General features: G+C 43.4%; 1 protein-coding gene across 4 annotated transcripts in view; it reads left to right on the top strand.

The window, feature by feature from the left end:
- Positions 1 to 9,993, top strand: part of LOC128732962 (alpha-1,6-mannosyl-glycoprotein 2-beta-N-acetylglucosaminyltransferase) — a 120,108-nt gene extending 110,115 nt beyond the window's left edge. For all 4 annotated transcript variants that reach the window (XM_053826451.1, XM_053826452.1, XM_053826453.1 and 1 more), the window contains 6 exons: positions 634 to 786; positions 850 to 938; positions 1,588 to 1,733; positions 1,816 to 1,976; positions 7,896 to 8,110; positions 8,168 to 9,993. In XM_053826451.1, coding sequence (XP_053682426.1) covers positions 634 to 786; positions 850 to 938; positions 1,588 to 1,733; positions 1,816 to 1,976; positions 7,896 to 8,110; positions 8,168 to 8,390 — 987 coding nt within the window. In that variant the 3' untranslated portion in view covers positions 8,391 to 9,993. The remainder of the gene's footprint in view (positions 1 to 633; positions 787 to 849; positions 939 to 1,587; positions 1,734 to 1,815; positions 1,977 to 7,895; positions 8,111 to 8,167) is intronic.
- Positions 9,994 to 15,738: the final 5,745 nt, after the last annotated feature.

Genomic DNA, 15,738 nt, shown 5'->3' with positions numbered 1-15,738 from the left:
CAATTGTGCTTCATAAACCTGTAAACAAAGTTATGTCGAACGGTGCCAATTTCTACTACAAGAGACGTGCGGATGACGCACGGGGGGCGTCCAGATTTATTTTTAGTTAGACTTTATATCAATATCATAAGGAGCGAATGCGACTGTTATGCGGATTTTTTCGACTTGGGACAAAACCAGTGGGTTTTGTTTCTCCATTTTTCACAAATAAAGCCGAATTTAAACTAATTTCCGCAATGAAAACAAAAACATGAAAAAATGGGACATGGGACATGGGACTGTTTTGCGAAAAAGGGCAGTAAGTAAGTAATACGGAGTCATCTGCATCTTTATGTAGAGGCCCATTAAACTTTTACGACCATAACGACTCAAGCAACAAGAAGTACTTCGGTGCATTAATTTTAGTAAGCGATCCTCTCTTGTAATAAAAAATACCCGTTTCATGAGTACACACTTCATAGAGGCATTAAAAGAGTCACGCTTTAGTATTGTACTTCACTGATAGCAGATGCAGGTAAAATTTTAATTGAATCAAACTAGCAGCAAGAAAATATCCATCCACCTACTGCAGACTTTTAAAACCATTCTTTACGAAAATCTCACCGAAACCTTTTCATTTTAATTCATTTCCAGGTACATAAAAGGATAACCTATCTGCGCCATTTGATCGTCAGTCTAGCACAAGCCAAGGACATTTCCCGAACATTGTTGGTTTTCTCCCATGACCACTTTGATGACGACATCAACGACTTGGTACAGAGCATAGACTTCTGCAAGGTGATGCAGGTTAGTTCTGGGAAAAATTCAATCGCATAATTTGTACTGCATATGTTTCATCTTCTCTTTTAGATATTTTATCCTTTTTCCATACAAACTCATCCAAATGAATTTCCCGGGGCAGATCCAGGAGACTGTCCTAGGGATATCAAGAAGGAGCAGTAAGTACTATTTCTTTTTACACCGGTCATACCGATCGAATATAAGAATTATTCCATCACTTGAATAACTTTTCCCTTAGAGCGAACTTTTCATTCCGGCAAATGTTTCAGGTAGAAGAAAACATGTCAAAAAAAAATTATTTGCATTCTTTAATCTCCAAAGTGCTCCGTGATGTTTAAGACTGGAGCCGTAGCTCCGACAAAAACATAAATGGCAACTAAAGCAAAATCCATTTCTCTCCATCCATTCCTCTCACTTGTTAGGGCTTTCAAATGTTTCTTTTTGCTCCCACTCCAACGTTTGAATAGTGTACCCCATTATTTCTTACAAACATAGTCCGATTCGGACTGCTTCACAAGACGTGATTGCCAATATTTCCTACTTCGTCGTTCCCCATCAGCTACGTCTTTCAATTTATTTCCGGGCACCAACGGACGTTAGAAATTTCTTTATTAGGTCAGGTGTCCTCATTTTTCCACCAACCCAGTTTCCGTTTGCGGCGTCTGATTGGGTGCTGAAGCGAATAACAAACACCCTCAATGAAGCTGATATTTGAAATCGATTCCCAGTTCGCTCATTATTTTGTAGGTTATTTTAGTCCAATAAACAATCAACTAAAATGAATTCCATTCTCCTACCATTCCCTAGGGCGCTGTTACGAAAGTGCAACAATGCACTGCATCCGGACCTTTACGGTCACTACCGGGAGGCTAAATTTACCCAAACCAAACACCACTGGTGGTGGAAATCGAACCGGGTGTTCGATCAGCTAGAAGTTACCAAATACCACATGGGTACGGCTCCTATCGACCCATCGAGACATTCGTCATCGGCATGAAATGATGGTTTTCATTGGTGTGCGTTGTTCCATTTCAGGTCTGGTCGTCTTCCTGGAGGAGGACCATTATGTGGCGGAGGATTTCCTCTACATCCTAGAGCTGATGCAGCAAAAGTCGCACGAACTGTGCCCCAAGTGTAATATTTTATCGTTAGGAACATATCTTAAGACTTTCAACTACTACACCTACAATAAGAAGGTGAGTTTTAGTGTTGTTCTACCGCAATTTGATATCTCCCCCATCATTCCGCGCCCCTCCCGGTTTGAAGATCGAAAACGACAGCAAGATTTTCCGATTGATTGAATTTGGTCGTTTTGTTTTTTGAAGATTATTTATTTCTACCTAGTGACGGTGTAACTCGGCTGCAATGAATACTTCCGATGCATTCCTATTAGATCTAGAATCGACTCCTTTGACTCTGTGACGTTGTTATAAACTTTTAAATTCAATTACGAAATAAGCTGTTTTCTTGCGTCCGGACTCTGAAAGCTAATAACTGTGAGTTAAGTGTTGATTAAGATATGATTTTAAGGTGATCTTAACTTGAGAATCTTAAATTATTGGATTTGAATACAGGGGGAAGTTCTCTATGCTCGGACACTTTAGGGTTTAAGATAAAACTCCAAAAATACCGCGTTTATTACATTTATTTTCACTTTAATGTGGAGAATATTATAAACAATATTATAAGCCAAAAAAAAATACAAAGCAAGAAGCGCTTTGAGGTAGCCAAGGAAGTAATCGAGATTCACAGACGAGCGGGGTTCCATATTCGCTACTGAATGTCCAGCGGCCAATTCGTGTTGGACAGCTTGGGCGAGGCGAATCTGAAACAATCGAAGGCCATGCAACTGGACAAAGAAACCACATTCAAGCGATTACTGGGAATGGCATGGCAGCAAGGCGAGGACATCTTTTCGCACAAAAACAAAACCTAATGGACCGTTCTACGATTCCTACAAAGCGAGAGATACTTCGACTCATCATGAGTATTTTTGACCCTTTGGGATTGGTGGGATCGTTTGTTATCCGCGGTAAAATCCTCATCCAAGAGGTCTGGCGCTCGAATACGGAATGGGATAGCAGAATTCCAATGAATATCGCGACGCTTTGGATAGAGTAGACAGCGGCACTCAAGCAGATAGAAGTCCTACGTATTCCTCGTTGTTACTTTCCCAACTACCATCCGGATAGTTTCACGTGTTTGTAGACGCGAGTGAGCAAGCTTATGCAGCGGTTCCATATTTCCGCATCGTGGACAACGGACAGGTCAGGGTCGCTCTAGCCTCGTCAAAGACGAAGGTGGCACCGTTACGAGGATTATCGATACCACGAATGGAATTGATGACAGCATTGCTGGGAGCTCGATTGCGGAAAACTATTGAGGAGAGTCATTCGTTGAAGATGCGCAAAACCTATTTCTGGAGTGATTCATCGACAGTTTGCTCCTAGATTAAATCAGACGTTCGAAGGTATCGACAGTTTGCAGCCATCAGAGTGAACGAAATTCTGAGCCTGTCAAGTATCGACGAATGGCAATGGATTTCAACCAAGGTCAACGTAGCTGACGAGGCTACCAAGTGGGGGAAGCAACCCGTTTGCAACGTGGATAGTCGCTGGTTTCGAGGACCGGACATCCTGTACGAAAATGAGACAGCATCGACAACGAGTCCGGAAGAAGCCATCGATGAAAGCGACAAAGAATTCCGTGAGGCGCACGTGTACAGTCATCTGGTCAGACACCCAGTGATGGACGTGGACAGGTTTTCGAAGTTCGAACGACTACTGCTTTCTACAGCGTATGTTCATCGTTTCGCCAATAGAGAACGTTCGTTGGGTGGATCCACGGATACTGCCGGACTGACGAGTGAAGAAATACGGAAGGCCGAACGTATACTGTGGATAACTGCGCAAACTGAGACGTTCGCGGACGAAGTGCTCATCTTGAACAAGAATCGCGAAGAAGGACGAACTGGTGGGAAGCAACTAGGATCGTCAAGTAAACTGGTTAAGCTATCTCCATTCTTGGACGAGCATGGAGTGTTACGTGAAAGCAACTCGAGCCGCAGAGGCGGAGATCCTGTCGTATGATCAGAAGTTTCCCATCATCTTACCCAGAAAACACCGAATGCGGAACTGCTGCTGGACTATTATCACCGAAAATACCGTCATGCAATCGACGAAACCGTCGTTAATGAGCTGCGTCAAAAGTTTTCCGTTTCACGGCTGCGAGTTGAAGTACGTATGTCCAGGAAACGTTGCGTATGGTGCCATGTTTATAAAGCGATGCCGGTGGCTCCAAAAACAGGCCCACTTCCGTCGGTCCGGTTGGAACGGTTCGTACGCCCCCTCTCGTATGTGGAGGTCCGTACTTGGTGAAAATTGGAAGAAGTGTTGCAAAACGGTGGGTCTGCTTGTTTACGTGCCTGACAATACGGGCTATCCATTATAGGCAGTGCCTAGTCTGTCTACGGATGCATGCAAGAAGGCGATAAGGCGATTCATTGCATGGCGTGGTTCCCCTCAAGTGATCTACTCCGACAATGGGACAAACTTTGTTGGAGCGAATCGGGAGTTGCAGGAAGAAATGAAGAGGATCAACGAGGAGTTGGGTAGTACTTTTACAAACGCCCACACTCAGTGGAAATTCAACCCACCTGCCGCCCCTCACATGGGGGGCTGTTGTGAAAGAATGGTTCGGGCGGTTAAAGCAGCCTTAGCGTTTGTTCCGGTAGTGCGAAAGCTCGATGACGAGTCGTTCCCTACGATTCTGGAATGGCCCTGAGGATTTGCCGGAATTGCGGAATGGCCTGGAATTTGATAAAACACACTTTAGATAACATTTGGCATCGTTGAGTGAAAGAGTATCTACCAACGATAAAACTCGGCGGACGGAATGGTTCTAGGACGTAGCACCAATAAAAGGAGATCTAGTTCTCGTGGTTGACGAAAACGTGCGGAATAGATGGTTACGAGGACGGGTATTCCTAGCATTTCGGGGATTCCTAGCGGGAAAGGATGGACTGATTCGCCGAGCGGAAGTGCGGACTTCTGGTGGGTTACTAAAGAGACCTGCTAAAAAGCTGGCATTGCTGGACGTCGTAGGCTCTGGTGGCACCAACTCGGAAGTTGGGGTGACACGCGGGGGGGGGGGGAGGATGTTCGTCGCAACAGCCCCTTGTAGCGTTAGCAACAAACGGTAACCGATGCGACACGCTGATCCCGACAGTCGGTCCAAACTTCCAAATTTATTAAAAAAACATTTGCAACTACACTTTTAAGAAATTTACTCGATTCTTTTTGTTTTATTGGTTGAACCGTTCAACAGGTCTCATTTGTTTGCCTTTTGAAACAAAAATGTCATAATTGGGACACCATGAAATCTTGCAATTTACTATTGTTACATGCTTTCCGAATATTTTTATAAAGCTTTGTTTTTGAGAAATCCTAGTGTCCGGCCATAGATGACTTCTCCCTACAGCTAAACTTGAGCGGAGCAGAAATTTGCACTAACGTAAATGTTTAAAATGCCACTTTCGCAGTTCATTTAACTAGTCTAATTCGATTCTGGTCGAAATAACTTATTTGTTTTAACTATCCACAGCGTCACTGAGTCAAATATTTCTTTCGGTTACGAAATCAGAGAGATTCAAAAAAAAAAAGTTGCATTTAGTCTGGATGATTAAGTTTGAATTATCTGCTCTTTACATTACGCACATGATTTAGGTGTAATCTTTCAGTATTAAAAAAAATACCAATTCGTTATAATTTATCAAAATTGAGACTTTTGGCGTTTTACAAAACGTAAATTCACTCCTGTGAAAGATTATGCCCGTCAGTTTTCTAGATGAAGACAACATTTCATCATGATCCACACCTTAAACAAACCAGAGATTTTTGTACAGAAACAAATGCGACCGTTTCCTTACAAATCCTTCAGCCATTCCACTGCTTTATTTCGCGTATCATTACTGGTGTTAATCCTACACAACTCATGAGAATAAAACTGAAAAAAAACTCACTGCTTCTCTAAACAATCCAAATTGACTTAATCATCACCCATTCATTCGACACGGCCTACTACTACTGCACGGCTGTCATGCCATTGCAATGCCACCGACATGCTTATCACCAGCAGCACTCGGCCTATGACGGAGGCAAACCTTTCACCGACCAGGGCAGTGCTGCCGCCGCCGCCGCCGCTGGTGTTTCGCATCTAATGGATCTTACAGCCAGCGAGTACACTTCGCCTCATCTCCATAATCAACAACTAAATCATCATTACCATCATCAGTCATATCCATTGGTGGATACTAGTTCGCTTCTCCTCGGTGCTGCCGGCAGCAACCCGGCAGTTGCTGGCGGCCAGCGCGGACAGGCCGATTTCAGCTACAACTATTATCACAACCGTTATGCACCGCGTCCCCAACAACAACAACAACGGTTGTTGCCTCTGTCTCCTTTGTCGATCCTTCCCGTTGCTGGCAGGGTTGACGGTAATCTTGCTGATGCTGCTGCCGTTGCTTATATTGGCAAAAATAGAGCTCAAATTACTGACAACATTCCTAATAATCAATATCGTCTCGTAACGGCCTACCTAAATTCACATCCGGCAATGGACGCTATACCCCAATCACAACAGCAAAGGCAACTACAACAGCAACAACAGCAATTGCAACGACAACAGCAAATCAATGGCGGCAACGGTGCTAGTGGTGGTCAGTTCACCACCGAAAAGTACACTTCACAATCCCAGTGGGGTTACCAGGTGCTACCGACACTCTATTCCATATACCAAAAGGTACGGCCACGTGCCTCCGAGCCGAGGCTGTTTTGCTAACCTTGAATTTCGTTCTGTGTAGAACTAAAACCGATCCTTTCGACTGTATTCGTTTTTTCTAATTGTGAATTTCCTTTCTGTGGGGTGGTAATTGCGTTACCACCACCTGTTGCAACAAAGAAGTTCTCGTTTTGTTGAAGGCATTTTTCTTTTATTGTATGGTTTTGCTTTTTAGGAATGTCGTTAAGTTTAACAAAAGCTGCTAGGTACAACGAAGTTTTTTTTTATTTTTTCAGGGATGTTTATATTTTCTTAAAATTTTGGTGTCACTGTTGGCATGCTTGTGACATCTGCTAATATATGCCTGCTGCGTTTTTATTTGGTACCGTTTTCTGTGTTGTGTTTGCTAGTTTTATATTTACATATTTACCTATATTTGATCCGCTTGCTATTGTAATCTGTTTTTCGGAACCGCGCTCTATTCCAGCTCCGCACTAGGCTAAACTCCTTGGTCTTCTTCTAATCAAACCTTGTGCTCTCGAGTGATTTGTAATTAAGTTCAGTTTCTAGGTGCGATGTAACAGTTTTTTTAAATTTGAACGTCTCCTTACTTGCCATGGTGGTCATCTTCTTTAAAATATCGATAATTATCGATAAACCTCTAGTGTGTCCTTCTGTATTGTTAAATAAACTGCGCCTTTCAACATATTCGGAACAGGATAATATTTGTACCTCCATATTTGTGCAGAGGTGCTCGCACAACTCGTAACAACTCATCAAACTTCGCCAGTTTCATGAAACATTACTCATTCTCAATTTTGGTTGTACCCATAGCAACCCAAAAATGTTATCAACGCGCAAAACCTAACCTTTGCATCGCTACTACGAAGGTCTGCATTGAGATTCATTCATACCATCTTGTTCCGTTCTTGTGTCTAGCAACTATGAGTATACCTATTAGTAGCTTAACTGCACTAAAATGCCTCTCTCAACCCTGTAGAAATGCTTTATAATCCAAGCCGAATATAGCTCCAGCGTTAGCATATAGTGCCAGTATGTGCCAGTTGTCGATCCTTATTCTAACACTGAAGCATTATTCTTTTTGGGTCATTAGTTTACTGACTTTTGAGTTGATTTCTCCTTAAAGTATGTTTTATGAGTGCGTGTGCATAGTATGCTTAAAATAAAAAAGAACTTCGTTTAGAAAAGATCTAGTATAGTCGTAGTTTTACCAATAGATAGTCGCTGTGATGCACTCAAACGGCAAAGGACACTAACTTTGATTAAAATTTATTGCTTCTTGTATGACGCACACACACATACTATCAACGGTACAGGTGGAAGTAACGCCGTGGGTCAGTAGTAAACACAATATGGGCATGGCCTTTAACCGGTCTACGTGGCATGAGATAACGCGCTGTGCACGCCATTTTTGTGAGTACGACGACTACAACTGGGACTGGTCGCTGCAGCACGTATCCCAGCAGTGCCTGAAGCAGAAGCTGCACGTCATGGTCGTTAAGGGTCCCCGGGTCTTTCATATCGGCGAATGGTAAGCACTCGCTTTTAATGGTCGTTTTCAAATTACTTGAACCTAGTCTATCCACAGCGGCGTTCATCACAAAAAGAGCAACTGTGAATCAAACCAGGTGATCTCCAAGGTGCAGCAGGTTCTGCGGGTGGCACGTCGTTCCCGACAACTTTATCCCAAATCGATCTCGCTCATGATGGCCAGCGTTGCCAAGAAAACCAAACTACGCAAGGGTAATGGCGGCTGGGGAGACCAACGGGATCACCAGCTCTGCTTCAACATGACCCTTATTGGGCGGTAATCCGACTCTGTCAGTGGCGGTGTTAGTGACCCACCAGGCAGGGGTATGACTGTCTTCAGAAGACTTGGATCCGCGAAGGTCTTACGCCGGTTATACCGTGTTTATCTGTACAGCGAAATTATGGCCGAGTAACGCTGTCCTTAGTGGTACACCATAAACTAGTGATTCGTAGGTATTCGTGTAGAGTTTGTATATTAAGGAAATGGTGCAGAATGCATCATTCAATGTGAGATAGAAAACGAGAGAACATAGTCAAAGATTGCTGTCCAAAAGTGTGAAGAGAATCAAGTTTCTAGCTTTCATTAAGGTTATGTTGTTTGATTGACCTTGATTTTAGAATGTTGAAAACTAGTTAGAACATATTGACTTCCTTGCGAGGAAAGATGCAGCTAGCGATCTTGAAGTAAAACTTCAAGAAACACAAACGTGCGTAAAAAAATTCCATCCTCAATACGTATTGCGTCTTTATTCTTACATTCTTCTCTAGGTAGCGACCAATTTTTTTCCATTTGTCTATATACCTAGACCACAGTTCTCGTTGTAACTTTCCAATTAGTTTTGAACTAAAGCTAGAGATATGCCCTTCCTTTGTATCTCTGTATCAAAGTTAAAAAATAATAATAATGTTCCTTATCGGACTATTGTAGTTCCTAAGAAGATTGTACGGCAAATGACAAATGTAAACCTACAGTTTTTTACTCGTGGCATATGTTTCAGTTCCCCTGTCTACATATTTATTCCGAGCCGGATAAGCTGGCTCGAGATCAGAATGCCGAAACCGAAGAACCCCCACGTAAAACAAGTAAATGTAACCACAAAATCGAAACAATAAAGTCCACAATAAAAACGAAACAGATGTAAGCAAAGTAGCAAACTTGTACCAAATGCACGAAATTTTTCTTATATAGATATATAGCAAGAAAAGACATACAAAAATAAATCAAACAAAAACAATATACCAAACGAATAAGATTCAAACAAAACAACAGTTGCAGAACGCACACCTCAAACACAAGCTTCTGTCAACATTGTTTGCCACAATTTTCACAATAGAGTCGTGCAATCGAATGTTTGTGGTTTTAGGTTGAAATTTCGATTATCTATACACATCATCTAGTCGTTCGCAGTATAGGCAAATAGGCAAAGCAACAATTGATTGGACCGACCGAGTAACGTTTTGCCACTAGACTAGCAGGATATTGTTTTGTTCGCTGTTATTGTTTTTATTTCTTTAAGTTACTTCTAGCTAGCAGCAATAATAGTGCGTTAGGGAAAAATCTAGGACTACATTTGCCAATGATGATAGGATGCTCTAAGCGAAGTCAAGCAACAAAAATTACAGCCTTCGGTAGGATGATGCACAAAACAATAGTTCTCAGAAATATTGCGCCTGAAACAAGGGAGTCTTAGATTCCTGCAGCATCCGGCCTGTGAAATTATAGGAGAATGGGCAGTCCCGTTCGAGAATAGGACTCTTACCGAACGGAGCAGTAGGGATCATTTAATGTAACTGATTGTATGGATCGCATTTTGAAAACGATATCGAGGTGTGTAAGACAGACATATGTGTTATTAAAAAGCTTGGTGCTCTCCTATATGTTCTACTAAACTATCCGAAGGCAAGTTAGTAACTTTAATGCGTTCGTTCATGATAGGATTTCATTCCTTTTCTCTGTTCTAAAACCACTTATTTTAAATAAACCATTTTAGCCAAGTGTTCGTGTACGCCACGAGATACTTTTAAATAGGGCTTCGGGTTTTGAAATAATACTTCTGTGTTCTATTTTCGTTCGAAAAGTTTTAATTATATTCAGCTCTAAGCACGTTGTTTGTTAAACTTCAATTTTTTTTATGTTTTGTCTTTGACAGACAGGGCTGAGACCATAGTTGATCCATCTCGCCAACATACATTCGTATTTTTGTTTTCTTATGTGTAGTCGCCGTGTGTTTTAGTCAAACTATATATGTAATTTTGCTTCTTGGATGAAATTTACTATTTGCCTCATACTCTCTTCACATTCGTCTATGAAAACTTCCTTTAATGGTTTCATGTATTCCAAGGTAGGAATTTTACTTCTTAGTTCGTTGTGTTTTGAGCAATAATACAGCAGGTGGTTCAAATCTTCGATTTCCCCGCACGTTTCGCACATATTATCGTGTTCTAGTCCCCATTGAAATCTCTTTGCTTTCGATAAAGTGTGATTACTTCTGATTCCGTTTATTGTTTATTTATTTGTATAAAAATATCAACAAGCCTTCTGGCCCTACTGATATACTTAAGGCTAGCCTAGAATCTACGTGCTAGTGCCAGGAAACGAGTTTTCAGTACCTCACGGCTGACGTTTAAGTCGAAGCTATGTATAAAACGATTGAAATGGCATTGCAGACCGGTGATTGTGCTAAAGGTGCTGTAGTTGGTTCGCCGATGCGGTACACGCAGAAATGGACCATTACGTAGAACACGACTTTGGGCGTGTATGTTGAGGTTCGCGAGTAGACATGGACAATCCACTCTCGATGACCTCGAGATGCTGACCGCATGTCGGCGACAGCCATTGCTCTGATCACGGCGCGACGAGTGTTCAACAGGTCAAGTTCGATGAGTCTGCAGCGTTGTTCATAGCAGGGTAGCTGAAAGGGGTCGTTCCAGGGCAATCTCCGAAGTGCGAAACGTATGAATCGGCGCTGCACTGACTGCACGATTCGGTCAACTCCATTTTGGTAGAAAGGACTCCACACAGGAGCGCAGTGCTCCAGGTTGAACCGGACAAGAGCGCAGTAGAGAGCTTTGAGGCTAGATGTCGTTGAAGTTCTGGGCGAACCGCATGATAAATCCCAGATTCCTGCAGCCTTGTCGACAATAAATGCGATGTGCTGTTTGAAGTCAAGCTTAGAGTCAAGCAGTACTCCCAAGTCCTTGAGACAGTTTTCGCGGCGTAAAGACGCGTCTGATAGCATGTAGTCGAAAACGAGAGGGTTCAATTTTCTTGAGAATGTAATTATTTCACATTTGTCGGAATTTAGCATACAGCTTCAGATCGTCGGCTGAAGATAGTCGCGGGCATTTAAGCAGGAAGTTGACATCGTTGAAGTAAACGAGGAAAACCAAAGGTCCGAGAAGGCTACCTTGTGGAATTCCAGATTTAGCAGTGAAAGATCTGGAGGTAATCCCGTCGATGCTAACGTATAGGTGGCGATCGGAGAGGTAAGAATTAAACCATCGTAGCAACGAGCCTCCGATTCCGAGTTTTTCTAGTTTGGCGATGGCGATTCGATGGTTCAATTTGTCGAAAGCAGCGGAAAGGTCCGTGTAAATAACGTCCGTCTGGGACCGGTCGTCAAAACTCACGTCACGTCGGACGTAAGAGTTAGAAGATTAGTTGTCGTGGACCGCTTGGGCATAAAGCCGTGTTGATCGTCTACTGACATATTGCTTAAAGAATGCAAACACAGGTGCATACACGACAAGCTCGAACAGTTTTGATATTGAGTTTAGTGCAGAGATGCCGCGATTGTTATTCACATTTCTCCTATTCCCCTTGTTATGGACAGGAAACATGTAAGCCGATTTCCATATTGTTGGGAAGACACCTGTGCTGATTGATAAACTGAACAGGTGGCTCATTAGAGCAGCCAAGGTGTTGATACACTGTTTCAGCAGAAGAGATGGAATACCATCCGGTCCAGAAGGACGAGAGGATTTTTTTTCGTTTGTAACGCGTGTTGATCGACAGTTAGTGGTTACGGAGTGGCAACGTTCTATATTTTGAAAATTTCTTGAGAGCGGTCTTCCTCTCTGATTTCAGACGTTGTAACGTAGCGTTTACTCAGGGTATCTGCTTCAGAGCGGGCATGGTTCTTTTTGGGACATGTCGATCGATAGCGTAGTTCAGGATATTGGAGAATATCATTGCGGCAGAATTAACATCTTCTTTGTCCAAAACTGCATCCCAAGTGATGATAGTCAGGTCTCTTTGAATTTCCGCTGAAGTCCGCACGGGCGAAATCATAGTAAACGATCGGTGGTGCACTAGTCACGTCAAGACGTATTTGTTGATGGATAGTAACCAGCAAGGGTGGATGATGTGGAACGTCTTTAACAAGCGGGGAAGGAGCCATTGCTATTTCGGGAGCCTGAACTTGCACACTAGCGATGCATAAATCGAGAAAGCGACCGTTTTCGTTAGCAATGTTGTTGACTTGTTGCATGGTGGCAGTGCTGTAGCAGTCGAGCAACTCGTTAGTGAGTGGAGACGACGTACATAAAACCATTGCCTCGTCCGCGCCACTTTAACCCGGGCAGGTTAAAATCGCCCATAACGATTATCTCGTCTACTGGAGACGCCATTGAGGCTATTGCAGTAACTGAATTCGTATGAGCATTCAAGATAACGGGGTCGCGGATGCGATCAGGAGGCAGATACAGTGCACACAAGAACAGTCTCCGGTCTGCAAGCTTTACCGTCACTCACATTTGCTCGACGGGTAGCCAATTGTCATTTTCGACGATAGGCGCTTTGAACTGACGATGGACTGCTATCGAGACGCCACCTCATGTACATTTGTGGCTATTGTGTATGCTGCGGTCGCCGCAAAACACCTCATAATTAGGCCCAAATATCTGCCGAGAGCACGTACGATTGTCAAGCCAGGTTTCGGTCAATACGATCATCTCGTGTGGACTGTCGGCGTATGCGAGTAGATAGTCGACAGCACTCGTGTTCACGTCACCCACATTTTGGTAGTAGCAGTGAATATGTTGGAATTCTGTGCGGTTGTACGGTTCCTGGTTGCGAAGCGAAGGACTGGAAGCAGAGTACGAATCACCAGTGGGGCGAGAATCAATAATTTCAAACTTGCCTGGCAGGGGGTTTTGGACGCCCCGTCCGCTGCTCCCGCACGCAGGACCGGGACGGCTGCTGGTCGCTGGCTGGAATGACTCGACTGCGGTGGGGAGGTCCCGGTGTCCCGATGTGAGCTGAATTCAGTGGTAGACTAAAACTGACAGAAGCGTCGAGCCGGCAGAAATCAGTTGGCTGAACTTCGAGGATCGGTGAGCCGGTTGTTGAGGAACTGGAAACGTAAACAGCATCAGCAAAGAAATAGCGGTTCAGCGTGTTATACTTGCCGCGGGTAGGTGTCTGGAAGCCCTGGCTCCCGCACTCACACACAGGACCGGAATGACTGATGTACGCTGGCGGGAATATCTCGACTGCGGCGGGGGGGTTAAGGGCTTCCATGATACTGTACTCGATGCACTCCGGTATCGTCTGAATTTCAGCAACTAGGCGTCTGAGGTCGATGGCTCTAAAGGGGCTGGAGAGTCCAGCGCCATCGGAGTCACGGATAAGGTGTCGACAGCAGGGTTACCGGGTCGTCTAACTGCTGGAGTTACAGGCGGAGCGGTGGGAATAGGGGGAAGCCATACCGCTGGATTCGAACGAGCGTCGTCGAATTCCCTGAAAGCGATACCTTGTGCCCAACAGTCGGCTAAGGATTCTGCTAATTTTGGTTTGTTTGCTGTTCAGGGTCAGGTCTTTGAACCAGCACTGTCTTTTTGGAGTGTTTAGTATGGAAAAGTGCCATATTCCTTGTCCATTCTTCCCAAACTTCCTCTGTTAATAATTATTGCGTCACTAATTGTTACACCTTTGAATAAAGTCTGGTTGCCCTGCGTTTTTGCCACTGCTATTTTATCTGCCAATTCATTGCCTGCTATTCCTTGTAACTGGGTATCCATTGGATTTCAATTTTGAAGTTCTACATTTCTTGTAAGTCTTTATATATTTCCCATGCGATGTAGTTTTCGTGGAGCATATCTCTACTTGTTAAGATCTCGCAAGCACTTCTGTCATGTTGAGCATCCCGAAGAACTTCAGTTTTGTTCGTCGTTGTATGTTCTTTTCGGATGGATGGACCTGATGAAGTAAATCTGCTTGTTTGACTGCTACCTCTGTGAAAAAGGATCCATTTGGGATTTCTCTCGTCGTGTTACAGATGAATTGTTGGTTTGGAGTTTTAAAGAATATTGTTCTAATAAGTTCTCTTTTCGTTAGTGCTTCATAGAGCATTACATGAATCGGTGTACTTCGCAAGTTGCACATTGCATATCGGACGTACGCATTTTGTATCACTTGCAATTTGTTCAGATTTTTTTTTTGCTGCATTTCCATAGATGTACGCGTTATACTCCATTCTGCTCCTTATATAGATGCATTTCCTATTTTTAGGAGAGTTTCTGGGCTTCAACTGGTCCTCTATTTGGTATGTTTATTTCTTCGCATTGTAAGCTGTTTCGTGTCAGGATTCCTACACCACCGTACCCGCCTTCTTTTTTTTTAAGTGAGTGTGTATCCTTTTAGATTAAAGGCTTCCTTTTCTTTGAGCCATATCTCTTGCAGAATGGCTACGCAGAAATCGTTTTCGGACATTGTGAACAGTTTTTTCCTTTTTTCTGTTTATCTGATGCTTTGTATGTCGTGTTGTAATATTTTAAATGATTTATTCTCCATTGTGAGCTTGTTCATCTATTCTGCTTTCTGTTCTTTCTGAAAGGTACAGGATGTTATGAGGATCGGAAGCTATTTCAATCAACAGTTGGTCCGTACCGATTTCTGTTCTCTGCGTTTGTAACTTCGTATTCAGCTCATCTCGAAGCTCTTTTAGTGGCAGCAGCCATGATTTGTATCCGAGACTGTATTCGCTAGCAATTCATCGTCTACGAAGTCCAGTGGGACCCCTGGAACAAAGCAAATCGTCTCCTTACACCACGCCGGTAGGAATACTCTCAGATTTCATTGCTCCAGACCGGCTTTCTGCAAAACTGCAAAATCCTCCTTCCTTTCCAGGTCAAGTTAGAATGGACCCCTGTCCAGTTTCTTATTTTCCTTGACATTTTGAATGCCCACTTCAAAAAGAATTTTTCCGAGTGCCGGCAGATGTGCCGGTGTTGGTTTTTCGAAGTCCAGCGGTCCAAGATACGCCACCTCCGAACACTATACTTCCTACCTGGCCACCCTCGAGAGAGGTGCTGTACTTGTAGAGGTACTTTGCGCCAAAGGATTTTGTTTCTGCGCCGTCTGTAGCGCATTAGCTTTTTCGTTTAACGATAATTGCGTCACCCTCTTCATTTTCAATTCAATTCAATTGAAAAATCTCCCCGAACAAAATGGCGGTCGAGCGTGGGCTGCTAACTGCCACGAGGCGATGATGATATTCTGTAACTACGAAAGAAATCGTTGCAGCAACCGAAATCCGACCTAACCTTACACGCGGCACCGACCGCTAAAAAATCACTGAGTATCTTTGCTGGCCACTCTAGCACAGCCAAGACAGGGCACTTCCAACA

This window comes from Sabethes cyaneus, chromosome 1 (assembly GCF_943734655.1).
Source record: "Sabethes cyaneus chromosome 1, idSabCyanKW18_F2, whole genome shotgun sequence".
Lineage (NCBI taxonomy): Eukaryota > Metazoa > Arthropoda > Insecta > Diptera > Culicidae > Sabethes > Sabethes cyaneus.
This window is presented reverse-complemented; position numbering and strand designations above follow the sequence as displayed.